The sequence below is a fragment of the Pan paniscus genome, chromosome 9, assembly GCF_029289425.2.
Source record: "Pan paniscus chromosome 9, NHGRI_mPanPan1-v2.0_pri, whole genome shotgun sequence".
Classification (NCBI taxonomy): Eukaryota; Metazoa; Chordata; class Mammalia; order Primates; family Hominidae; genus Pan; species Pan paniscus.
The window spans coordinates 23,074,432-23,099,292 of NC_073258.2; the positions used below are offsets into that span (position 1 = coordinate 23,074,432).

At 40.3% G+C, this 24,861-nt stretch overlaps 1 protein-coding gene across 2 annotated transcripts in view; it reads left to right on the forward strand.

Annotated features, from left to right (window-relative positions):
* The window catches only part of NELL1 (neural EGFL like 1), a 903,683-nt gene that overhangs the window by 100,378 nt on the left and 778,444 nt on the right, over nt 1-24,861 (forward strand). For both annotated transcript variants that reach the window (XM_003830453.5, XM_003830454.6), the window contains exon 3: nt 12,477-12,627. In XM_003830453.5, the coding sequence (XP_003830501.3) occupies nt 12,477-12,627 (151 nt within the window). The remainder of the gene's footprint in view (nt 1-12,476; nt 12,628-24,861) is intronic.

Here is a 24,861-nt window from a genome sequence, read left to right on the forward strand (position 1 = left end):
CACTCTCCACTCCTTTCCTACTTCTCATTAATTCCTTTGCCTCCATCTGAGGTAATGCTGCCCTGTTGGTCCCTGAGTGTCAAATCTGTGCAGTTTCTGGGGTGAAATATTGCTGAGGCCACCAAAGTCATTTCTCATTGAGCCTCTGACAGTTTGCTAATTAATAAGATTTTGGTCATTGCATCCTATGCTGAAGTTGGACCAATTTCCCAGGGGTGGGAAGTCAGACATTAATCCACTAAACCAACTAAATTACTTGTGTGTGAGAGAAGACAATTTCATCCGGAGTATTTTCCTGTGGTTTGACATATCGCTTTGCAGCCTATGGACTTTTAAGAGCACTTTCTAGTCTGATGATGGGGAAGCCTAGATTCCTGATAGAAAAGTCATATGATTAAGATACCCCAAGATACCTCTAAGTTCTAAAGATACTCTTAGAGCTGTTTGCGTATCATAGAGAGGGGATGCCAGGTCTATTTTGAAGCTGGGGAAAAATCTATCCGGTGCTGTTTTCTGTCAGGCTGAATACAAGCTTATTCAGAAGAATGTGTCTTTCTGCTTCTCTGTGCCACAACTGTCTTTTTGCCCGCGGAGCCACAGGAGCTTACCTTTGAAACATTAGCTGTTCACCCTAGTAATTGCTCCATCCTCTAATTTAATGAAAACCCATTAAACCGAAACAATAATTAAAATGAGACATCATCTCTGTAGGAGGTTTGCATATTAAAATCACTGTGCCTTTCAATGCAGGCAGATTTTTATTCTTGAAAAACAGCATTTGAAGTAACATGTAAAAATGATTTATAATGAATAATCATAAATTACAGAGCTTGGCAGTTGAACATGATGCCCTACTGTTTACTATTGAATCTGAGTAGATGTGGCAAGGTCAGGGCCAATACAGCATTTAAAAATGTCTCTTTCATGCCTGAGAATTAGGACCGTGCACAAAAGGGAATGAATTATAATTAGATCAGCCCACCAAACTTTTAAAGCAGGCTAGAGATGACACCTTTAATATACAGAGTAGTTTAGGCTCTGGGAGGAGGAGTGTTGCTACATAGGGGAGGCATAGCATTGGAGTAGAGAAGTGTAATGATGCTCTCATGTTGGGGACTAGGGAAGCCAAATAGAAATATACACAATAAGCTACAAAGTTGGAGTCAGAGACACATCTCTGCTACTTGCTAGCGGTGAGATCTTGGATAAGTCACTTATTTTCTATAAACCACAGATTCTTCATCTTTAAAGTGAGGCTATTAATGCCCATTTAATTGGTTTTATGAATCTGAAATACTATCATGTATATGAATATGCTTAGAAAATGTTAAAGTCCTGACTTTAATGTTTAGATAGGGGCATTTTTTTAAAGCATCTCAGAAATGTCATAAGGTGCCTATTACCTAAATATTAGGCACTTTTCATTCATTCATTCATTCATTCATTCATTCATTCCTGAACCCTGGAAGGTGAGTGTTACAGATGAGGCAACTCAAGGATGAAGGAAGGAAAACAGCTACCTAAGGTCTTACAGCAGGTACTTGGCAGAGCTGGGATTCAAACACTGGTTTGTCTGAGCCAATAGATGGTGCTGAGGGACAGTGGTGCCTTATGATTGGCTTTAGACAGATCTGGGTTTGAATTCCAGCTAGACTACTTAGTAGAACACGTTTTAACTTTTCGTATCTCATCTGTAAAATGGAGATAGCAATGCTGACACCACTAGGCTGCTATGAGGATTAAATTTAGCATATATAAAGTCCTTAGCTTGACATCTAGCAAAAATAAAAAATTCAGAACTGTTTGGAAATTGGCTGGCTGGACTTAGATTGGAGTGGCTGGAAGTCCCATAGTCTCTGCCCAGTTTTCAATTTTTGTTTTAACAGAAAAGAGTTAGAACTGACCACTAACCATGCCTCCAACCCTGGCTGGCAACCCCTGCTCACCTGCTCAATGCTCTCCTGCTGGGCCACCATAACCAACCATCAGTGTGACCTTTACTTCAGCCCCAGCTGCAGCACCAAGGTTCTTTTGGCATGGTGGTTGCTGCCATAGCTTCGTACCCCACCCATCCTACAGGACCCAGGGCCTGTCCTGGCTGTATACCAAAGAAGCTAACAGTTGTCATGTGCTGCTTATGTGAAAGACAGTTTTGAGAGTTTAACATGTACTTATTGATTTAATCTTTATACTATCCCCGTTGGGTAGATGTGGTTTTATTCTCATTTGTAAAAATGAGGAAGCTGAGGCACAGAGAGATTAAATTATCCAAGGTTATATACCTGATAAGATGTGAAATCGGATTTTTTTTTTCTTCTTTTCTTTTTTTAAGATGGAGTCTGGCTCTCTGTCACCCAGGCTGGAGTGCAGTGGCGCCACCTTGGCTCACTACAACTTCCTCCTCCCAGGTTCAAGCGATTCTCCTGCCTTAGCCTCCCAAGTTGCTGGGATTACAGGCACATGCCACCAGGCCTGACTAATTTTTGTATTTTTAGTAGAGATGGGGTTTTGCAATGTTGGCCAGGCTGGTATTGAACTCCTGACCTTAAGTGATCTGCCTGCCTCAGCCTCCCAAAGTGCTGGGATTACATGCGTGAGCCACCACGCCTGGCTTGAAACTGGAATCTTAACCAAACAGTGAGGCTTCAGAGCCTGAGCTCTTAACCGCTACCCTACATTGCCTCTTACCTGGAAGATTAAGTCCCTGATGAGGGACTCACTCTCTGGTCCTGCTCCGGGTGATTTCAGACCTATGATGACATGACCTAAACATGACCTTTTCTTCCCCTCTCTCTTTCTTCTCTCTCTCCTTTCCTTCCCTCCGTTCCTTTTTTCCTCCCGCCCCTCCCCTCCTGTCCCCTTCCCTCCCCTCCTGTCCCCTTCCCTCCCTCCCTTCCTCCCTTCCTTTCTCCCTCCCTCCCTCCGTCCCTCCCTTCTTTCCTCCCTCCCTCCCTCTCCCCTCCCCTCCCATCCCCTCCCCTCCCATCCAGTCCACTTACCTTCCCTCCCTCCTTCCCTTCCTTCCTTCCTTTCCTCCCCCTCTCCCCTCTTCTCTTCTCTCCCTCCTTTCTTTCCCTCCCTTCCTTTTTTCCTCCCTCCCTTCCTCTCCTTTCTTTTTTTCTTTCCTTCTCTCCTCTCTCTCCTTTCTTTCTCTCTCTTCTTTCCTCCTTCTCTTTCTTTTCTTTTCCTTTCTTTCTTCTTAGAGATAGGGTCTTTCTCACTATGTTCCTCAGGATAGACTAGAATTCCTGGGCTCATGTTATCCTCCGTCTCAGCTTCCTGAGTAGCTGAGATTACAGGCATATGCTACCGTGCCTGGCTCTACTTTTCTTATATCTCTGAACTGAAAAGCTGAGCAGGATCCATTCACTTTTGTTTGTGTCTTTATTACTAGACTTTTAGCTCCTCATGAATAGAAGGTGTGTCTTGGTTTTTTGTCCACAGTGCTGGTTCAGGGAATGCTCAGTAAGGGTTTTTAAAGTTAAGAATGAATGAACAAATGAGTAAATGAGTGGATGGGTGTTTAGCAGAGGGCAGGGCAAGGACTGCCCTCATGTCTTTATAAGAACATCGAGAGCATCTCTTGCTGGAACTGATGTTCTTGCTTGCACCCAGCAACCTTTGGTGCTTAGAGTTTTGTACAGTATGTGATGAGTACACCTTGGGGTTCTCAGACTTTTGACAATCAGTGTGTATTAAAATGGCACATGAGGAGGGTTGCTGGTCAGTTATTGCCAAAAAAAAAAAAAGAAACCCTGTTGTCCTCACTGATTTAAGGATACACAATTGTGGGACTGAAAGCAAGGTGATTGGTGCTTATTTTCTTCTTTTGTAGGATGTCCTTCTTGTTTCTCCCATTTCTATGATGAGCTCATATATTTTAGCATAAACATTGTTGTTTTTTTTCTTACAATAACTCTCAGAGAAGATTTGGAAAATTCAGACATGTGGAAAGAAGAAAAATTTTACCCATGTTAGTTAGCTCCCAATTGCTGACAAAATCGAAGGCCATGCCTATCTATCTGCTATGCATCACGAAATAAATTTTATGTTACCATAGACTTGATATGATGCTGTATGTACTATTGTATACCTGTTTCAGAGTATTGGCTGGACATTTCCTATGTTATTTCAATGCCTTTCATATCATTATATTACCATATATAATTTTCCATGGGGTGTATATATCCTAATTTACTTAGCCAATCTCTACCGTTGGATAGCTTCTTGACTATATAATGCACTCTTAATCATATTATAAAAGTATTTTCACCACTCTTGCTTTTTGTTCTTCTGTCTTGTGATTCAGATGGAGCTGGCATTCATACTTTAACTCTCTCTTTATTCCTGTGTTTCTCACTGAGATGCGGTGGGAGGTATGGGGATGAGGGGGATGGGGATAAGGGGACTTGATTGCTGGTGGGTGGCAGTGTGGAGAGGCAGCCTAAAGAGGAGTGGCTACACATTGTTAATTTCTTAGCAACAGGGGATGCATTGATTTTCCTACTAGTATTGTCAAATGTTTTTAAGAAGAGCTCATCTGCCTTATAGTACCTATCTAATTAGCAAAATTATGGGGGTACCAGAATCTCTTTTGATCGAATGGCACAGTAATTACAAAAAATTGGTTAATACCATGTGTCACAGGATGCCTTAGGTTTAGTCCCCTAATGGAGGAGTTAGGGACATTGAACTGGCTTTATTATTCCTTAGGCAGCTCATTACTTGAATGTACTTTTTCTCAACAGGTTTGGGTTATATTTGTGTGTATTTGGTAAACCTTTTTTCTTATATTGTGTTCCAGACTTTGGAGCCAAGATGTAATTTATTAATGTGACAAAGATTTGAGGCTTAACCATGTACCAGGCACTGTGCTTGGTGTAGTGTACATGTTGGTAGGCAATTCTTCATGGAACTTACAGTCCAGTGGGGAATAAATATAGCACTTGGCTGGGGGCCATGGCTCATGCTTGTAATCCCGGCACTTTGGGAGGCCAAGGTGGGTGGATCACCTGAGCCCAGGAGTTCAAGACCAGCCTGAGCAACATGGCGAAACCCCATCTTCTACCAAAAATACAAAAATTAGCCAGGTGTGGTGACAGGCGCCTGTAGTCCCAGCTACTTGGGAGGCTGAAGCAGGAGAATCGCTTGAACCCGGGAAGTGGAGGTTGCAGTGAGCCAAGATCGCACCACGATCCAGCCTGGGCAACAGCCTGGGTGACAGAGTGAGATCTTGTCTCAAAAAATAAATGAAAATAAAATAAAATTTTATATATATATCACTTAATAAAATGATTACACATGTAAATGATTCTATACATAATCTCTGAAAATTGTGATAAGTACAATGAAGATAAATAAAGACGGGAACCTGAGTTGGCCTGGGGTGGTCAGAGAAAACTGGTCTGAGGAGTAGCAATTAAACTGTTATCAGAAAAGGAGGGAGAGAAGACAGAGGTTGCTGCAGATGGGAGTGTACCAAAATGGGTAGGAACGTGGCCCTGGGAAGAAGGGATGTTAGTTAGGCTTGTGGTGCTGGAATGCAGGAGTGTGGGCTGTGGGGGAGAGGAAAGGGAGGAGGATGAAAAATAAGCAGAAGCATCAGTTGAATGCCATGGAATATCACAGTCGACTCTGCTGGGGCAAGAGTCAGCTTTGTCTCCACTCATCATGTGACCTTGGGCGAGTCATGAAACCTCTCTGTGCCTCAGTTCCTTCACCTGTAAAATGGAGATGTGTTGGTATTTACCTCATAAGGGATGTACAAATAGATTGTTCATTCATTTATTCAATAAATATTTCCTGAGTGAACACAAAAGTGCCAGGCACTGGGTGTATCATGGTGATTTACCCTTGATTTATATCAAGCATTGAGATCACACATATTGGTGAATAGCAGGTGTAACACAGTTAAGAGTGTAGCTCATGGAACCAGCTTTCCAGGTTGAAATCTCAGCACCAAGCCTTCCTAGCCCAGTGTCCTTTAGAACATTATTTAAATTCTGTAAGATTTAGTTTGGTCATCTGTAAAGTAGGAATAATAATAATAATGTCTTCTAAAGTTATTGTAAGTGCGATGACATGTGCAGGGCATTAGCCCTGCCCTTGGCACAGTAAAAGATATACACGTTTGCTTTCTCTCATTCCGGCTTCTGGAACAAATGGAAGTTTAATGGAATATTATTGTGAACTTGTTAGTGGAGATGAAAGTCCCTTACACGTTAACTGGGAGTCTTCTAGTGATTTCTGTTTTTTTGAAAGCTGCTTGGATCAATAACATCTGACATCCTTAAAGAAGGGTCACAAGACCAAATAGTGGGACATGTGCCTCCCATCCTCCAAAACCAGAAATTGCCTCACTGATGGTTGGCAGTTCTGAATTGACAAATTTCCTCTACATTCAGAAATGAAAAGCCAACTGTCATTTCAAATTAAGAAATGTTGCTTTACCTTTTGGGGCCATTCTTACCATGAGCTTATGTGGCACTCAGGCTAGAAGGATGTGGCCTGTCTATATCAGGAGTTTGCTATATTTTGAGGTTCACAGTGTAATTACTGAAATGTTGCCTGCATTCTCTACCAGTCAAGGCTGAGGCGGGCTGCCTTGGTGCATTTGTGTTTATATGTTTCTGGCTGCTGCTGCTTTTCCCACCTTGATTTGCTGATTCTTAGCTGTGAACTGGTGGGGATTTTGCCTCTTGGTCTGCTTTGTGCTAATGTGGTACCCCTTGGCCAATCAGGGGCCTGAGAATTTGCTCCAATATGAGGTTAAGTAGATGCTTTCTCTGCTGAACTTGTAGTAAGAGATACACTTGCAGAAAAAGAAAAATGCCAGGGTAATGTATAACACGTGAGTTCACAGCCATACGATGCTGCTGCAGTGAGTGCCCTCTTCTCCCTCTCTCCTGCCTAGTAAATGCTTATTCATGTTTTTAGAGTCGGGTTCAATGATACCTCCTCCATGATGTTATCCCCAATCTCTACGGGCCTCCTCTGTTTTTTTGTGCACTGCCCTATTCTGCAACTATTGTCATAAGGAAACTGTCTTGCTTATGTGTCTATCCTCTAGGGCAGAAACTGTATTTTTACTTTTATTTCCCCAGTGCCAACCACAGTGCCTGGCATAGGGGAAGTGAGGTATATGCTTGTTGACAATGAAATTCACCACCATCCTCACTCTATACATCAGGGAAGAGGGAAATGAAGTTGCTTCTATTTGAGGCAGAGAAGAGTGTGTGATTACCTCATTTAATTTCTTTCCTTCTCCAATCTCCTCCCTTCACCCAGCACTTTTTTTTTTTTTTTTTTTTTTGCTGATGTTTAATCATCATATTAGCATTTTTAGTCTTTCTTTAAAAATGACTAGGTAGAGCCGTTTTATCCTGGGAAAGAAAAAGCACTTCACTCTTGCTGCTGAGTTAGCACTTCTTAACTAGAACATGCAAAACCTGAGCATTTGGAACGCCATTTTTCCCCGTTTTAAAAATGTGAAATATTCACTTTAAGTGGTTGTTGTGTGCAAAACTACCTTTATGCAATGGTAGCCTCCAAGGACACCCCCAGGGTTACAAAATGGAAAGCCTCACGGACAGACTAAATTCAAATACTTGAATCATGTTTAAAATATCTAGGAGGAAACAGGGGAAAGAGATGGAGTAGGTTAACACATGTAGGATTGAGTGTGAGCAGTGGGAAGCACCAGCCCACCCAGTTCCTGTGTTATTCATTGCTCATATATTGTTTTGTTTCTCTCTCTCTTTCTGCTGCATCAGCTTCTTTGATGATGGTGTGATTATGAGGACTGGAGCTGAGGTTAACGAAAAGGGAGGGGGCTCAGCAAATGGGAGGTTTCCGGAGCCCACATGCTTCCTCTATTGGAAATACTCAGAAGCAAGTAATCCTGGCTACAACTGTAATTCACCAGTTAATTTGGTGAGCAGTGATGGGTTTTATTAGCATTTCTCAAGGATAGTATATGTGGGGCCAGAATGGAAATGAAATGGATGTCAATGATGGGTGTTGGTTTAGGGATGACATGACTGTCATTCTGAAGGTGGCATGATACGCACATTATGACTTGGTCCTCCCATCCCATTGTACTTGTAAGTAACACTCTTATTCAATCCTTTTTATCTGTGTTCAACACACTTAGGTTCCACGTATTCAATCTATGTTTAGCATGTTTCACAGGTTTCTAACTTGCTCTCTATATTTAGCACTTCTTATGGGCTTTATCTGTCCCATTTGTTTTTCCTGTTATCTCTAGAAGAATTGAATATTCTTAAGTAATACAGCAAATACATATTGTAGTGGTTGAATATGGAAGTACAATATTCACTATAGGTTCCCATTAATTGGGTTTCATTTGTTGCTCTTTTAACTCCAGGAAAAAAGGAGGCTGCTGCAAAGTAGGTGACATATCACTATTTTTAATAGTTGACAACTTTATGTTCTATGTTAATTTGGAAAATCAGCAGAGGAGAAAAATTGTAGAATCTAGGTTTCTTAATAGATGGAATTTGCTCTCAGTGCTCTCTTTTGCTATGCAGCTATGAGCAGGATCAAGTGATTAACTGAAATGAAATGTCAAGACTAGGAAAGAACTTGGAGATCATGGAATTTAGTGGTCTTAATTTTCAGATGTAGAGTGTGAGGTTCAGAGAGGTAAGGCACTTTATCCAAAGTCACACAGCTAGTCATCTGCAAAAACTCAAAGTGATCTCAGTCCTTTGAAACCTGTCCAGTGTTTCTGCCTGCATATTGTAAGAAATAGAATTACTTTGTTGGTGTTTTTTTAACATCTGGATCATGGTCAAAATTTACTTGAAAGGGCTTCTCTGAAAGTGAGAATGCACATAAAGCCTCAATGTATCAAAACAGGTGTTTCTCACATTTCACTCTAGTGAGTGCTAATGGGGTCTCTTTACTTCAGTGTGCCAATCATTTTTAAAAAGAAATAAGAAAAGTCAACATAAGAAATGTTTCATTTTCTTGGAGGATTGAGTGAGCAGAAGTTTGGTAGGACTAGATCAGACTGTTAAGTGGGTGTGTCCTGCAAAGAAGTGGGGTTTATTTAGCACCAAACATCATTACAATAAATTTTCATGGCCATGAGCATTTGAGAAGGACCCATTTATCTCCTGGTTTTCCAAAAGATATATTATTTTCTGACCATAGTATATATGGTTACTTGAAGTAACAATATAAATGAGAAAAATAAATGGAAAATACATTAATTAATTCAGTAAACCTTTATTGGATGCCTGTTTTGTGCCAGGCACTAAGAACTGTGGATAAAACAATGGATAAATAAGTATGCCTGCCCTCATGGAACTTACAGTCTAGTGGGAAAAGAAAGGAAATAATATGAGGTAACAAGCTTGAAACAAGACTGTGATAAATGATATCAGCAAATAATAAATGGATTGCAATACATATATTATGACAAGTCAAATGAAGAAAATACCCAGACTGGAGCATTAGAGAGACATTAATGCAGAGTCTGCCTTGGAGAGGCCAGAAGATTGCATTTACAGTGAAAGCTGAAGGAGAAGGAGTCAGGGACGTGAAAAGGAGAGAGAAGAGCACTGTGGGCAGAGGGACAAGCATGAAGATCTGAGGTGGGAGTGGGCCTGGTGTGCTCCTCTAGCAAACAAGGAGAAGAGTGTGAATGGGGTGGGAGAGGCAGGCAAGAATCAGTTTGTGTGCAACTTTGCAGGCATGCTGAAGGGACTGGATTTTATCCTATGAGCAATGGGAAGCCATTGGAGGATTTTAAGCAGGAGGCTGAAATGACTCGGGCTTAGGGTTTAAAAAGAGCATGTTAACTACAGTGTGAAGAATGGTGAAAAGAAGGCAGTATGGAAGCAGGAAGGAGATCATTGGAAGTGCCCTAGGGAGCAATGATAGTGGCTTGGGCAAGAGTTTTAAGAGTGAAGTTGGGAAGAAGTGGACAGATTCCAGACATGGGAGCCCACTTGACTTGGTTTTAGACTGGATATGGAGAGTGGAGAAAAGGGAAAAATCAAGGGCAATTTCTAGTTTTTTGACTTGAGGAACAGGGTGTGACCGTTTACTAAGACTGGGACCTTTCTGAGAAAATTGAGAGTGGCGGGAAGAGAACAGGCTTCACTGTAGGCACATTACAATTTGAAATGCTTGAAGGTGAACATTTGAATTTACTGCTTAAGGGAGAGGTTAGGGCTGCAGATATAAAGTTGGAGGCCATTGGCCATGGGGTTGGATGATATCACTCAGGGAGAACTGAGTGAGAGATGACGATACCCATAGCTGATAGGATATTCATATCCATTTCCTCCAGCAGGCATTGCTGATCGCTTATGGCTGTCTTTTCTTTGGGCCCAAGCTTTACAATCCTGAAATTCAGGCATCTGCTACCAATCAGTTGATTTCTAATTGATGAGTAAAGAAGAAAAAAGTAAAAAGTAAACATATAACTTAATTTTAAGACTTGAATTTTTTTTGGCATTACTTGTAGGTAAATTTAGTAAGATGATCTTTGCTTAGAAGTAATGATAATAGGGTGCAGTGGCTCACACTCGTAATCCCAGCACTTTGGAAGGCCAAGGTGGGTGGATCCCCTGAGCTCAGGAGTTCAAGACCAGCCTGGGCAACATGGGGAAACCCTGTCTCTACCAAAAATACAAAAAAAAAAAGGCGGGCATGGTGGCACACACCTGTGGTCCCAACTACTTGGGAGGCTGAAGTGGGAGATCTCTTGAGCCCGGGAGGTGGAGGCTGCAGTGAGCCGAGATCATGCCACTGCACTTCAACCTGGTGACAGAGTGAGACCCTCATCTCAAAACAAAATAATAATAATAATAATAATGATAATAATAATATTAACAAACATTTTCTAATACTCTTTAGTTTACAGAGTGATTTGCTCACACATTTAATAGGTTTTAAATGTCATCTGGAATATCTTTGGCTGGGATTTTGTAGAAGGCATAGAAGCATTTTTCAAGATGCTATCTCTTTTCTCAACACTTGATAAAAGCTGACAGCATGCCACTTAAGAATTAAGTAGCGAAGGCCTTGCTACTATTGTGCAGGTAGGTTTTATACTGGTAGACTGGTCTGCCTGGGTTGGGTGTCTCCATGGTGGAGGACAAACATTGCTTTCTGCCATTCATAGCCTAGATACTTACAGGTGGGAAAGACTGTGCTGTTCTTTTCTGTGTTATAAAATTGAAGCAGCAATTCAAAAAATTATAGAAGGCTAGGGTGGGAAGGTTCTAAGAGATCACCTAGTCCACCCCCTCATTTTGCAGATGAGAGGACTGAAGCCCGAGGTCAAGAATTGAAGGATATCTTATTCAGAAGCCATTCTTTAGGATGAGATTCTTCAAAGTCCGTATACCAGTCTGTGATATTGCTTGGGCAGTGCAGCATTTGAAGTTCTGTGTTTTTCAAGGGCTTCCCATGTAGTCCTGGAGAAATAACCATGTAGTTATCTTGCAGTCAGAGGAGATGGTCAGGAGGTGAGAGGAGGTCACCAAACACACTTCTAATGTTCATTTATCATCCTCTGAATAATCTTCTCTAACTTTGCTCCCTTAGTGCCCCTTTCTGATGCCAGAAAAATGTAGTGTAAAATAATGAGATAACACCCAGTTTATCATGACAAGGGTGAGTCTGGGTATGAAGTGATGGATGTCTCTCATTATGCTGATGTTGGAGAAAGAAACATTCTTGTCTAGGAGCAGGATTAGCTGGAATCACACACCTCTAGGCCTGCTGAATCGGCCTCAACTTCAATAAATATTTCATGAGGAAAGTCATCCATTGCATGCTTATGGAGAAATTCCAGGCACGGGTGTGGAGCATGAGCATGCCTTGTATTTATTCTTTAAGCAAAGGCAGAGTTGTCTGGCATTATTAGTGCTAGTAAATATCTGCTAGGTACAAGGCAAGGACAGGTTTCCTATATCCATTGTGGGGAGAAGGAAGCTGTGTCCATGGAAAAAGTGAAATTGGAGGATGCTGAGTGGCATTTGGATCTTATTATCCCAAGATTCTCTGAATTTAGGACCACATTTATCCGACTACCTCTCACCTTATTTACAGCAACCTAATCGGTTTGCAGCAAACTGAATTGCTCAGTGTCCCGTCAAAATTCCTGCCAGAAAATCACTGTCTGGCCAATTGTGAACTTGTCAAAGTGACAAGTGGGCATGGTGACAGAGATAGCATTTCCGGGATTTGCATTGAATGAATGCAGCTGTAGGGAGTGGGGAATGGTGCCTGAAAATGAAAACTATTGACAGAAGAGGAAAATGAAAATTGCAATCTGGATTCTTTGGACATGACATTTTTAACCATGGATCTTTTTTCCTCTTCCTTCTCATCTCCCCTCTCCTCTTTCTCCTATATTTCTTCTCTACTCCTTCTCCTTCCTCTTCTCCTCTCCTTCTTCTCTCCTGTTTCCTCCTGCTTTTCTTCTTGATTCCTAGACATAGAAAGAGAGATCCATGCAGCTCCTCATGTGAGTGAGAAATTAATTCAGCTGTTCCAGAACAAGAGTGAATTCACCTTTTTGGCCACTGTACAGCAGAAGCCATCCACTTCAGGAGTGATACTGTCCATTCGAGAACTGGAGCACAGGTAAGAAAGCTCTTTCTGCTTTTGAAAATCTCCTTAGAGTTAATGGGTTATACAAAATGTCTTGGGATTTAGAGTTTGTAGCCCCATGAAAACTTTCATCTAACTGAGGCCTCATTTCTGTTGAACATATTCATGAATTTACTTTGCATTAAGAATTTACTTTGGTCAAAGTGGCTTTCTTGTTTGCTCTCCAAGGACCAATCATGAGTATCTTTCTCGTCTGTCTTCTGGTAGACTTTGAATAAAATCACATTCTGTCATATTTAGTCATCAAGCAAGTTAGTTATGTTTAACAACCTTCAATAAACATTTACAGTGTGTTTATGTGGGGATTATACTTGACACTGGGAATATTAAGGTGAATAGTGTATGATCTTCATCGCAAAGATCACATAATCTAGTAGGGAAGATAGACAAATAAATATAATAAAGTATTGAAGATGCAATGCCAGAAGGTTGTAATCAGGAAATAAAGGTAAGAGCAGTCATTCTGCTAAGTGTTGTGGTAGCCAAGAAATGCTTTGGAAAAGATGATAGTTGTATAAGGAAAAAAATGTGAGTATTCTACACGCTGAATGCGAAGGAGTAAGGGATGGAAGAATAACATTTCAGAAAGAGGTTGCTATGATTTTAAGAAGCAACACATGGGTAGGTAAGTCGTTGGAACATAAAAGTGTGTATGGGGAAGGGATGAGAGTTTGGGGTGGGCAATGAGGGCTGTTATTATAGAGGTAGGTAGAAGCCAGATCATTGCAAAGCTTCAATGCCATGTTAAAAACTTGTACTGAAGTCCCCTAGGCAATGGGTTTTAAGTTTAAGAAAGATCACTCAATCATTGAATTCAAATTAATAATCATTAGGTAACCTAAACAATTTTATTTTTTAATACTGGGTTCCTCTGTATTAGTCCACTGAAAATATTTATGAAGCACCTACTCTGTTCTAGGTGCCATGTGAGGTTTTGTGGAGAAATCAAAGGAACAAAATCTTCTAAGCATGTATGGTGGAGTTTGGCAATGCAGGAAACAAGGCATAACCACACAAAAAGCTGAAGAATAAAAAAGAGTCAATAATAAAGAAATAGTAGATTGGTGTTACAATGAAGTATGGAGCTAATTTCAAAATTACATAAATGTGTTAAGTTCACTGAATTAAATGCATTAGGTTAGTGGTTGAGGAAGACCATAGAGAGAGAGAGTGCTCTTGAAGCACAGGCAGAATTCCAGCAGGTAAGGGAAGAAGGGTGTTATATCAAACAGAAGGAACAGTGTGCACAGTCACAGAGGTGACGAAATATAGAGAAATGCAATTTTGGGAGTGGGAGCAGCAAACAGACCAATTTGGCTGGAACAGAGGCTCTTTCTATGCAGACTTTTGGTAGTTGTAAGGATCAACAGTTTTGTCTTTAATGGTTGTTTGTTCTCAGCCTCAAAGAGTGGTGATGGACCCTGATCATTTTGTGGGGGTGTTGTCATTACAATCTGGCTGTTCTGGGTCAGCCCAGAGAAAGCAAGGTGATGTACATGTCTGTGAGAGATATGGGTTCGTTCGAAGGTGTTCTGTATGCTGGAGAAAGGTATAGGTTCTCATTTTCCAAGGATTGAGTGTCAAGGCAAGTCTCAGCTTCACAACCCTACCTTGCCCTATTGGCCTTGTGGGGTTGGGTGTGAATGCCTCTTTGGTATGAGGGTTATACAAATGCCCAAAGTAGGAGGTAGATCTTGAGATACTTCTCAATGAATGCAGAGGAGAGCTTCCCAAAGCAGATGAGAAGCATGTGAAACAGTTGCTATTATATTAGAAAGAGCACAGGTTTCAGAGTCAGTCTGATGGAGGCTGGAGTTCCAGTTCTAGCTTTGTGACACCAGCTCTTCAATGTCTTGGAATTTCAATTTCCTTGTCTGTAAAATGTGTGTAATAATCTATTTTCCCAGGCTGCTGTAAGGAAGAAAAAGGATTGTGCATGGTGAGTGGCCATCCCTTGACACATATACATTTATTCTCCTTGTCTAAATGTGTTTTGAAACTATTTGCTGGGTTTCTCTTTTGGATTTTTTTTTCAATAGGAAAGGTTTTAAAAAAACTTTTTTGTTGCCTTGTGAGGCTGTCTTCTTTTATATCCCTAGTAGGTTTCTAATAGAGCCCAAAGATGATTGATAGAGTCATTTGATCATTTTTCATTGTAATAGAAAAACTTCAGAATTTTTTTTTTTTTTTTTTTTTTTTTTTTTTTGAGAAAGGGAGAAGAGGCTGGGCACTGTGGCTCATGCCTGTAATCCCAGCACTTTGGGAGGCCAAGTAGGGCGGATCACCTGAGGTCAGGAGTTCAAGACCAGCTGACCGACATGGTGAAACCCCGTCTCCACTTAAAATACAAAAATTAGCCAGGTGTGGTAGTGCATGCCTGTAATCCCAGCTACTCGGGAGGCTGAGGCAGGAGAATTGCTTGAACTCAGGAGGCTGAGGTTGCAGTGAGCCAAGATTGCACCATCACACACCAGCCTGGGCAACAAGAGCGAAACCCCATCTCAAAAAAAAAAAAAAAAAAAGGCTGGGGGAGAAGAAAACTGTGTACAGGGGTTGAATGCCTTTAGCCAAAGAAGGTGAGGCATAGAGGTCTCTTACCACTAGGGAACATATCTGAGTCACACAGCACCAAAGTATATTAGCAGTAGAAATTATCTGAGTCACAAGGCACCAAAGTGTGTTGGCAGTGGAGGGTATCCAAGTTACATGCCACCAAAATACATTACTGGGGGCAAATCCATATGGGTCTACAGCAAGACCCATATGGATTTTCTTCTTGTGTCCTCAGAAGAAAAATTTATCTGAGGGGCATAAGGCAGAAGGAGAGACCGAGGCAAGTTTTAAAGCAGGAGTGAAAGTTTATTAAAAAGCTTTAGAGGCCAGGCGCGGTGGTTGACACCTGTAATCCCAGCACTTTGGGAGGCCAAGGTGGGCGTATCACAAGGTCAGCAGATCGAGACCATCCTGGCTAACACGGTGAAACCCCCGTCTCTACTAAAAATACAAAAAATTAGCCGGGCGTGGTGGCGGGCGCCTGTAGTCCCAGCTACTTGGGAGGCTGAGGCAGGAGAATGGTATGAACCCGGGAGGTGGAGCTTGCCGTGAGCCGAGATGGCGCCACTGCACTCCAGCCTAGGCGAAAGAGCGAGACTCCGTCTCAAAAAAAAAAAAAAAAAAAAAAAAAAGGAAGGAAGGAAAGCACACTTGCAAGAGAGCCAAGCAGGCACCATGAAAGACAAGTGCGAAAAATCTCAAACCTCAGATCTTGACTGCTAAACAAAATAAATATGAAGAAGTAGATACTAGATTCCCTCTCCCTCTGGACTTTATGATGCCCTGTTCCATGTGTGTGTAGTCTGACAAGGCAAGGTATGAAAGACTGTGGATTTGTAATGTAATGGCTGGGGGTAATAGAGAAAACCTGGTTTCTACTCTAGTAGAGACGATCTACTTAAGGAGACTGGAATGCAAGAAAATAGAGAAGAATATATAATGGCATATATTTAGAAATTAGTCTATTCATTATAACTCTCCTCCCCTCGCCAAATGTTCCCATCTGCAATAAGTGAGAATCTTTCATAATTTTCAGGTTACTTTTATTATTTACCAGGATAACAGTATCTAGAGGAGCAAATTATCCTGTAGAAATTTGGCATGGACATTTGACCAGGTATATAAGTTGACCAAGGATTTGGGGCTTTTCTTTATTCAATAGCAGAACATCCAGGTATGTGGTAGACAGATTGTTGGCTTAAAAGTCAGACGCCCAGGTTCTTTTTGTGATTCTCCCTTATGTGATTCTGATTGTATTACTAGTGATGAAGATAAGTTAAATAAGTATTTGAAACAATTGGGATATGATGGGCATTATTAGATTCCTAGATAATTTTTTATTTTTATAATTCAGTAGCTTTTAGTATAATCACAGAATTGTGCATTCATCACCACAATCAATTTTAGAAATGCTCATTACCCTCAAAAGAAATCCCATACCTTTTAGCTGTCACCCACAATTTCCCCATAAGCTCCCAAGCCTTAGGCAACCACTAACCTACTTTCTGTCTCTGTAGATTTGCCTATTTTGGTTATTTCATATAAGTGAAATCATACACTGTGTATCCCTTTTTGACTGGCTTCTCTAACTTAGAATAATGCTTTCGAGGTTCATTCATATTGTAGCTTATGTCAGTAGTTCACTTCTTTTTATTGCAGAATAATGTTACATTGTTTGGATATAATACATTATAGATATCCATTTATCAGTTGGTGGATATTTGAATTGTTTCCACTCTTGGCTACTATGAATAATGCTGCTACGAACATTCATGTACAAGTTATTGTGTGGACATGTTTTTATTTCCTTGGATATATGACTAGGACTGGAATTGCTGGATCAGATGGAAACTCTGTTTAACTGTTTGAGGAACTGCCAGACTTGTCCAAAGTGACTACACTGTTTTACATTCCCCGAAGCAGTGTTTGAGGGTTTCGATTTTTTCCACATCCTTGTCAACACTAGTTATTATCTTTCTTTTTGATGATAGACGTTCTAATGGGTATGGAGTGATACCTCATTGTGGTTTTGAGTTGCATTTGCTTGATGGCTAAATGATGTTGAGTATCTTTTCATAAGCTTATTGACTATTTGTGTATCTTTGGAGAAATGTATATTCAGATAATTTGCCCACGTTTATTGGATTCTTTGTCTTTCTATCATTGATTTGTAATAATCATGTATGTTTTAGATGCAGTCACTTATGATTTACAGTTTTTTCCCCCATTCTGTGGGCGATCTTTTCATTTTCTTGGTGGTGTCCTTTAAGCACAAAGGCTTTAAAATTTGATGATGTCCAATTTTTTTTTATTTTTTATTTTTTGTGATTCTGATGTCATATTTTTGTCTAATTCAAAGTAATGAAGAGTTACTCCTATGTTTTCTTTTAAAAGTTTTATAGGTTTAGCTCTTACATTTATCTCTTAGATATATTTTGAGTTATTGCCTTCTAAAAGTTTTATAGGCTTAGCTCTCACATTTATCTCTTAGATATATTTTGAGTTAGTTTTTATATATCATGTGAGGTAGGGGTCCAACTTTATTCTTTTGCATATGAATATCCAATTGTTTCTTCACCATTTGTTGAAGACTGCTTTTCTTCCAGTGAATTGTATTGGCACCCTGTTGAAGATCAATTGACCATAAATATGAGGGCTTATTTCTGGTCTCTTACTGCTATGGAATCTTTGGGGTGTTGCTTTTCTGACCAGAAACCTGTGGCTGGTGGTGCCTTTGCCCAAGTTTTGCTAGGGCCCACTGGGCTCGTTCCACCCACTCGGCCTGGCAGGCTGCACTCAGCTCATGGTACTGGCCTAGGTGCCATGCCTCCAAGGGAGATGGGAGTCAGGCATGGAGCAGCAAGGGGTGTGTGAGTGAGCATGGGGTCTGGCCCCTGCACATTCAGATACACCGGCTGCTGCCACGGGGTGGGTAGCTCCAGGTACCGGCAGGGTTACCAACTCTCTGTGAGGTTGTGGCTGGACCAGGTACACGGCAAGCAGCTTCCACCAGCACCGGGGAACACAGTGGCACCTGGAAGCTTGGAGACACCAGGAACTGCAAGGCCCCAAAGAGGGAGTCACAGCCCTGGCTCGGGGAGCCCAGGTCTGAGCTCCCCAAAGGGCTGCAGCTCTTCTCTTCTCTCCTCTTTGCCCCCAATGTGGCAAGCAAGGAGAATGTTTCAGCCCTGTTTGTGTTACATCTTTTTTAGCCTCATTCAGTGAGTCCCAAGTTCTTGTCCTGCAACCAGGAAGAATGAGGTACACAGACAAGTGGAGAGTGAGCAAGATGAAGAGAAGCTTTATTGAGCAATAGAACAGTTCAGTCTTCCACAGGAGTAGCTCCTTTCCTCAGCCAGGGTGTCCCAACAAGTGTTCAGCTCCTAATAGAGAGGAGACCCTGGAGTGGGAAGCTCCTCTCTGCAGCCTGGTCCTGCTGTTGTCTCTGCAGCTCTCAGCAGAGAGGAGGCCCTAGAGTGGGTGGCTTCTCTCTGCAGCTGGTTATCCTGATGTCTGCTTAAGTTTCAGCAGAGAGGAGGCCCTGGATTGGGTAGCTCCTCTCTGCAGCTGGTCCTCCTGATGTCTGCTCAGTTCTGACTGAGCCTGGGGCTTATATGGGCCTCAGAGGGGAGGAAGTACATGCCAGTTGGCCCATGGGCAGCCATGGATAGGCCTGGAAAAGGCACTACAAGTTCCCATTCCGGTCTGTGGCACTGGCAGCCATCAGGCCCTCCCTGGCCTGAAGGTGAAGCCTCACTGGGGACCCAGCCACTTCCACCCAGGAACTGTCTACCTCCTGCTGACATTCATGGTGCCCAGACTGCAGGTGCCAAGGGATACCTGCAGGCCAATGCTGAGCTGACTTCAGCCCTACCTCAGCTTCCCTCCTATGCTCATTGGTGCCCAAAATCAAGAGAGGGCTAAGGTGGCAGAGGGCTGGTGTGTTAGCACTGCTCTGAGTATGTGCACACCCAGCCAGGCTGTGACAGTGCCGGAACTCGGCCCCGACTTTGCTCAAAGATTGGAGCAGGTGCTTATTTCAGAGAGAAGCCGGGCAGTAGGAGCAGGCATTTCTGAGCCTACAAGTGCAGTGGGGTCCTTCCCAGGTCTCCAAGAGTGCAGGGATGCGTGGGCCCGCAGCTGCAGCTGTGAAGGGAAGGGTTGGGGCTCCTGCCTGCTTGGTGAAACAGGAGGCCTGGGTCTGCAGCCACAGTTTGGGCAGCTGCAGCTGAGCCCAGCGGGGTAGGACTCCTGCCTGCTCTGTGGAGTGGGAGGTCTAGATCTGCAGCCATGACTTGGGCCCTGCTCCTGCCTGCTCTACGGGGCAGGAGGCCTGGGTCTGTAGCTGCAAGTGGGCGGCTGCAGCTATGCCTGGGGAACTACCCCAACTTGGAAGGGGCGGGGCTTCTGCTTTTTCAGGGCTCCCAGTGGCTCCGCAGAGCCTGCAGGCCTGGCCACGCCTCCCTGCTGCACCTGGTGTGATGGTAGCGGCTGCTCCAGACAGCCTGCCACTACTATCATTACTTCTATTTCATTGATCTATATGTTTATCCATATGGAAGTGCTGTTTGATTATTGCAGTTTTGTAGTAAGTTTGGAAATTGATGAATCTTCCAAGTTTGTTCTTCTTTTCAAGATTGTTTTGGTTATTCTATTTCCCTTGGATTTTCATATGAATTTTAGGACCAGCTTGTCAGTTTCCGCAAATAAGTCAGTTGAGATTTTGATAGAGATTGCATTGAATCTGTAGGTCGTCAGTCTGAGGAAGTATTGCCATCAAAACAATGTCAAATAATTTGATTCATGAACATGGGGTGTCTTTCTACTTTCTCAGGTCGTCTTTCATTTCTTTCAATTTTTTTTTGTTTGTTTTCAAAATCTAAGATTTTCGTGGCTTTTGTTAATTTATTCCTAGCTGTATTTTTTTATGCTATCATACATGGAATAATTTTCTTAATTTCAATTTTTGGTTGCTCATTACTACTGTATAGAAAGGAAATTAATTTTTGCCTATTACTTTGCATCCTGCAACCTTGGTAAGCTTATTGATTAGTTCTAATAGTTTCTAGTGAATTCCTTAGAATTTTTCCATATAAGATTATGTCATCTCCAAATAGAGATTGTTTTATGTCTTCCTGTCCTACCTGCTGCCTGTTATTTCATTTTTGTACCGAATTGCCCTGGCCAGAACTTCCAGTACAATGTTGAATAGAAATGGTGAGCAGATATCTTTGTATTGTTTCTGATTTTAAAGGGAAAGCTTTCAGTTTTCACCTTGAAGTATGTCAGCTGTGTGGATTTTCACAGATACTCTTCACCAGTCTGGAGGGTTTTTTTTTTTTTCTATTTGTAGGTGTTCTTTATCATATTGGAGAAGTCTCTTTCTATTTCTAGTTTGGTTAGTGTTTCAGTTATGAAGGGTGTTGAATTTCTTCACATGCTATTTCTATATCTACTGAGATGATAACATAGTTTTAATCTTTTATTCTGTTGATGTAGTGTATTATACTAACTGATTTTCAGAAGCTATACCAAACTTGCATTCCTGGGATAAATTCTACTTGGCTATGTTCCATAATCCTTTTTCTATTTTATGGATTCGATTTGATAGTATATTGTTGAGGACTTTTGTATCTATATCCATAAGTGAGATATTGGTCTGCAGCTTGCTTTCTTTTCATGTTTTAATATGATTTTGATATCTTTCTTTTGAGTTTTAGCTGATTTTTAAGCTATATTGAATAGCTTTTTTAAGCTAACATTTGCTGATTGCATACCACGTGCCAAACATTAATTTTTTTTAGATGATCCCCTTTGACTTGTTAGGTATATAATTGTGTAAGTTGAAAATATTGAAAATTTTTCCTTTCTTCAATTTCAATATTTATATTAGCGATTTCTTTTTCTTGTTTTATGATATGGTCTGGAATCTCCATAATAGTTGTAAATAATATATGAACAAATCAAAGGTGTTCATTAAAGTCAGGAAGAGGGCAACAGATAATCCTTTTTTCTTTCCAACTTTAATAAGGTCCTCTGTTTAATAAACTGTCTAGTAGTACTTTCTAATATCTATCACTGTTTCTATCTGTCTTTATCTATCTAGTCATCATGTAAAGGAAATCTAATTTTATTCCTATTTTACTGAAAGATTAAAAAAGAATAGCTGTTATATTTTATTAAATATCTTTTCAGTGTGCATTTTGAGATACTTTTGTGTCTGCCCCCTTTTATCTATTAACATAAGTAATTACATTAATAGAATCTATAATGTTGAGCTAGTTCTGAAATCCTAGAATAAACTTACATTAACTAATGCTTTAGTTAGGATCTTTGTATCATTAAATAATGATAGCAATAGCAATATTAATAAAAGCAGTAGTAGTAACTACATTAGTTTAAGCACTGAAGAATTATAGGCATTGTTTTAAATACTTTAAACTTATTAAACATTTAAATGTTTTAATTCATTAATAAATGAGATGCCATAGATTTTTCTGTGTATTTGAGTTAATTCAAGGCTTTTTGAATTTTTTATGTGCTAGACTATTTAAGAAATATACATCGTATCTTTTCTACAAGTGTTTCTGATAGAATGAGCCTGAAAATAGATGCAAATGTAATTAGATGTAAATAATTACATGTAAACATAATTAGAAAAGGACAGAAAATATTTTGTGTAGAAAATATTTGGGCTGAAAAGTACAAAAAATATTTAGGCTGATAATTTGGTCTTGGGGAAGCTGGAAAATATTTTATTATTGAAATGTTCATTTTCCACTTCTTTTGTGGTATGGTTTCTATCTAATTACTTTTGAGCTCTTCTTGGGATCAATTTATGTTTTTAAGAATCCTATATTTCATTGATATTGGGATTTTTTTGGCAAGTAGTTGGACGTTATAGTCTCTTTTACTTAATAAAATTTTTATATTTGTGATTTTTATCTCATTTTATTTCTAATGTGTGATATGTGTGTTTTCTTCTTTTCTTGGCCAGGCTCATCATGGGATCATGTAATTTATTGATCTTTTAAATGAAACAGTTCTTAGTTTTATTGATCAAGTGGACTGTTTTTCATTTCAAATTCATTGATTCCTACTTCTTACCTTATGTTGGATTATCTTGTTGGTATTTTTACTAGCTTCTTCCGTGTTTAGTTCATCTGTCTTCAGTATTTTCTGTTTACTGGTAAAATCACTCATGGTTTTATGTTTCCTTGTGAATATTGCTTTGAATACAGCCCACTGATATTGCTATATAGTGTTTTTATTTTCTGTACTTTTCTATAGCTCTTAATTTCATTTTGGCTTCCTCTTTAACCCTGGTTAAAGCAGTGTTTAAATATTCCAAAGTGATTAAATTAAAAATGCTTAATGGGTGATTTCTGGTTTTATTGTTAATTGAGGGCATAAAATATGTGCATCAGATTTTTAGATTTTTGAGTTGCAGAATTTTTTTTCCTGGTGATCTTTCACATGCTCAATATTTTTGATACATTTAAAAATAATGGATTGCTTTTGAAAATGTATAGATAAATACAGACATATGACTTTATATGTAGCAACTTTGAGTTGTGTTATTTAACTTCTATGTGTATTGATTAACTGATTGATTGCTCAGTCCATGACAGTCTGAGAGAAGTAGGTTAATGGCTCCTATTGTAATTATGTAAGCATCGTAGGTATTGTAATTATCATTTTTTTCATAGTCTCCTTGGATAGGTTTAAGGGTCAGGCTGAAAATGTCATGTATAATCTGTATCCCGTTTCATTGACCAGTACTGGGAAATTCAGCCTAGCATTGTGCCAAGGATGAGAGAACATGGATATTGGAAACATTAGGCAGTCTCTGTCTTGATTGGTTGAGGTGTTTCCTATTGAGTCTGCACCCAAATACATGGAAATAGCATAGGTAACAGACTGCCTCAAATAGGGGTTTCTCCAAGTAATAATCTCAAGCACATAGTATGCACTCAATAAACACATTTTAAATGAAAAAAGGATTTGTCTTCTTCACCTCCAGTTAGAGCTGCTCAGAATTTTCATTACTAGTTTCAAAGGTTCACATGGAATACATTGTACCAGACAAAGGTATTGCCCTGGGTGTGCTACACATGGGAGGCTGTGCAGTATAGTGAAGGGGGCAAAGGTTTTGGTATCTGGAGGCTGAATTGATAACACCTGGTGATTTTTCTGAGGATTAGTATTTGTAAAATACCTAGCATAGTGCTTGGCATACAAAAGAAACTCAATAAAAAAGCCATAATGATGATGCTGCTGATGATACTGATAATGACGATGTTATCTAGATGGAAATTTGATGCTGAGGGGAGACAGGGTGCTGAGGAGTGGCCAGATGAGAAAATAGTCATCCCACCCACCACCCCCAGTTCGATGATTAAAGGAAAATAATGACTATCACCCAAACCTGGTAATGTTCAATTTCCAGTTAAAAGTCATCTTTGCTGATGAAGCACAATGGGGGAACAGCATTCTGGATCTGATCACCTTCCCTAGTCATCATGAGCACCACAGGAAGTAATCATGCCCCTGCCTTTTCCAAAGCTGTCAACCAGAGAAACTTCATTTACTGTTTTGGAAATCACTGTTTCCAATCTCTGTTAGGCTTCGGGCTACTCTCAGGCATAGCCATTATTGAATTAGAAGACTTCATTCAGTGGCTGAGTTCCCTTCTGGCCAAAGGCAGGCATCTCTCTCACCTGGTGGGAACCCAGTAGCCAGAGTTAGAACTCTTGGGAGTTTGTGTTTCTTTAAATGAGGAGTGAACTTCTTGGCAAAGCAGTATCTGGAAACTCCCTAGGTAACTGAGCCAATTGAGTTCCCATGGATATCTTAAGTGGGCAGATAAAACGAAACAGAAAACTGAAATATAAAGACTATTAAAAATGTACCTGGAGGTAGTAATTGAAATAGGCTCTTTTATGTAATGGAATGGGTACTCTGTTATTAATTCCAATGTATATTTCTAATGTGATAAAATTATTTTTTACAGTAGCAATAGAGTGCATTAGCAGAGCAACAAAGATGAGTCTGTCTTGCTGAACTATCTTAATGACATTGCAGATTTAATGTTTATTTTTTCGGATTCAAATGTGTTAATATAGAGCTTTGTTAAAATGGAAAGCTTAATTAATGCAGATTAAATCTAATTGAACACTCTGCCAGTATATGTAACTCTATAAGATATAATGGTAAATCTTCTGTTTTTTAATTATATTTCTAAATTATAGATAAAATTAAGTTGAAGTATAATTTGATGGGAAGCTGAAAGCTAGGGTTCTAAGAAAAAGCTTCCCATGGAATCCTTCTCTGAGGAGATGAAGAAGACATTTTTGGCTTCCTAAGAAGGCATCTCCTTTTTTTTTTAAACAAAGTTTTTGTTTTTCAAAAGATACTCTTCAGTTTTCTGAGCTCTCATGGTGGAAAGAACTTTCTACTGTGATGCCAAGTAGACTTGGGTTCATTTCCTGGATCTGTCAATTGCTAGATGTTTGAGCATTTGCAGTTATCTTTAATTTCCCTCAGACTCAGGGTTCTTCTAGGTAAAGTGAAGGTATCCATTGATTACCACATCACAGAGTTATTGGAAGGATTAAACAAGAGCAGTGCCTCATATATCTCATATATCAAGGC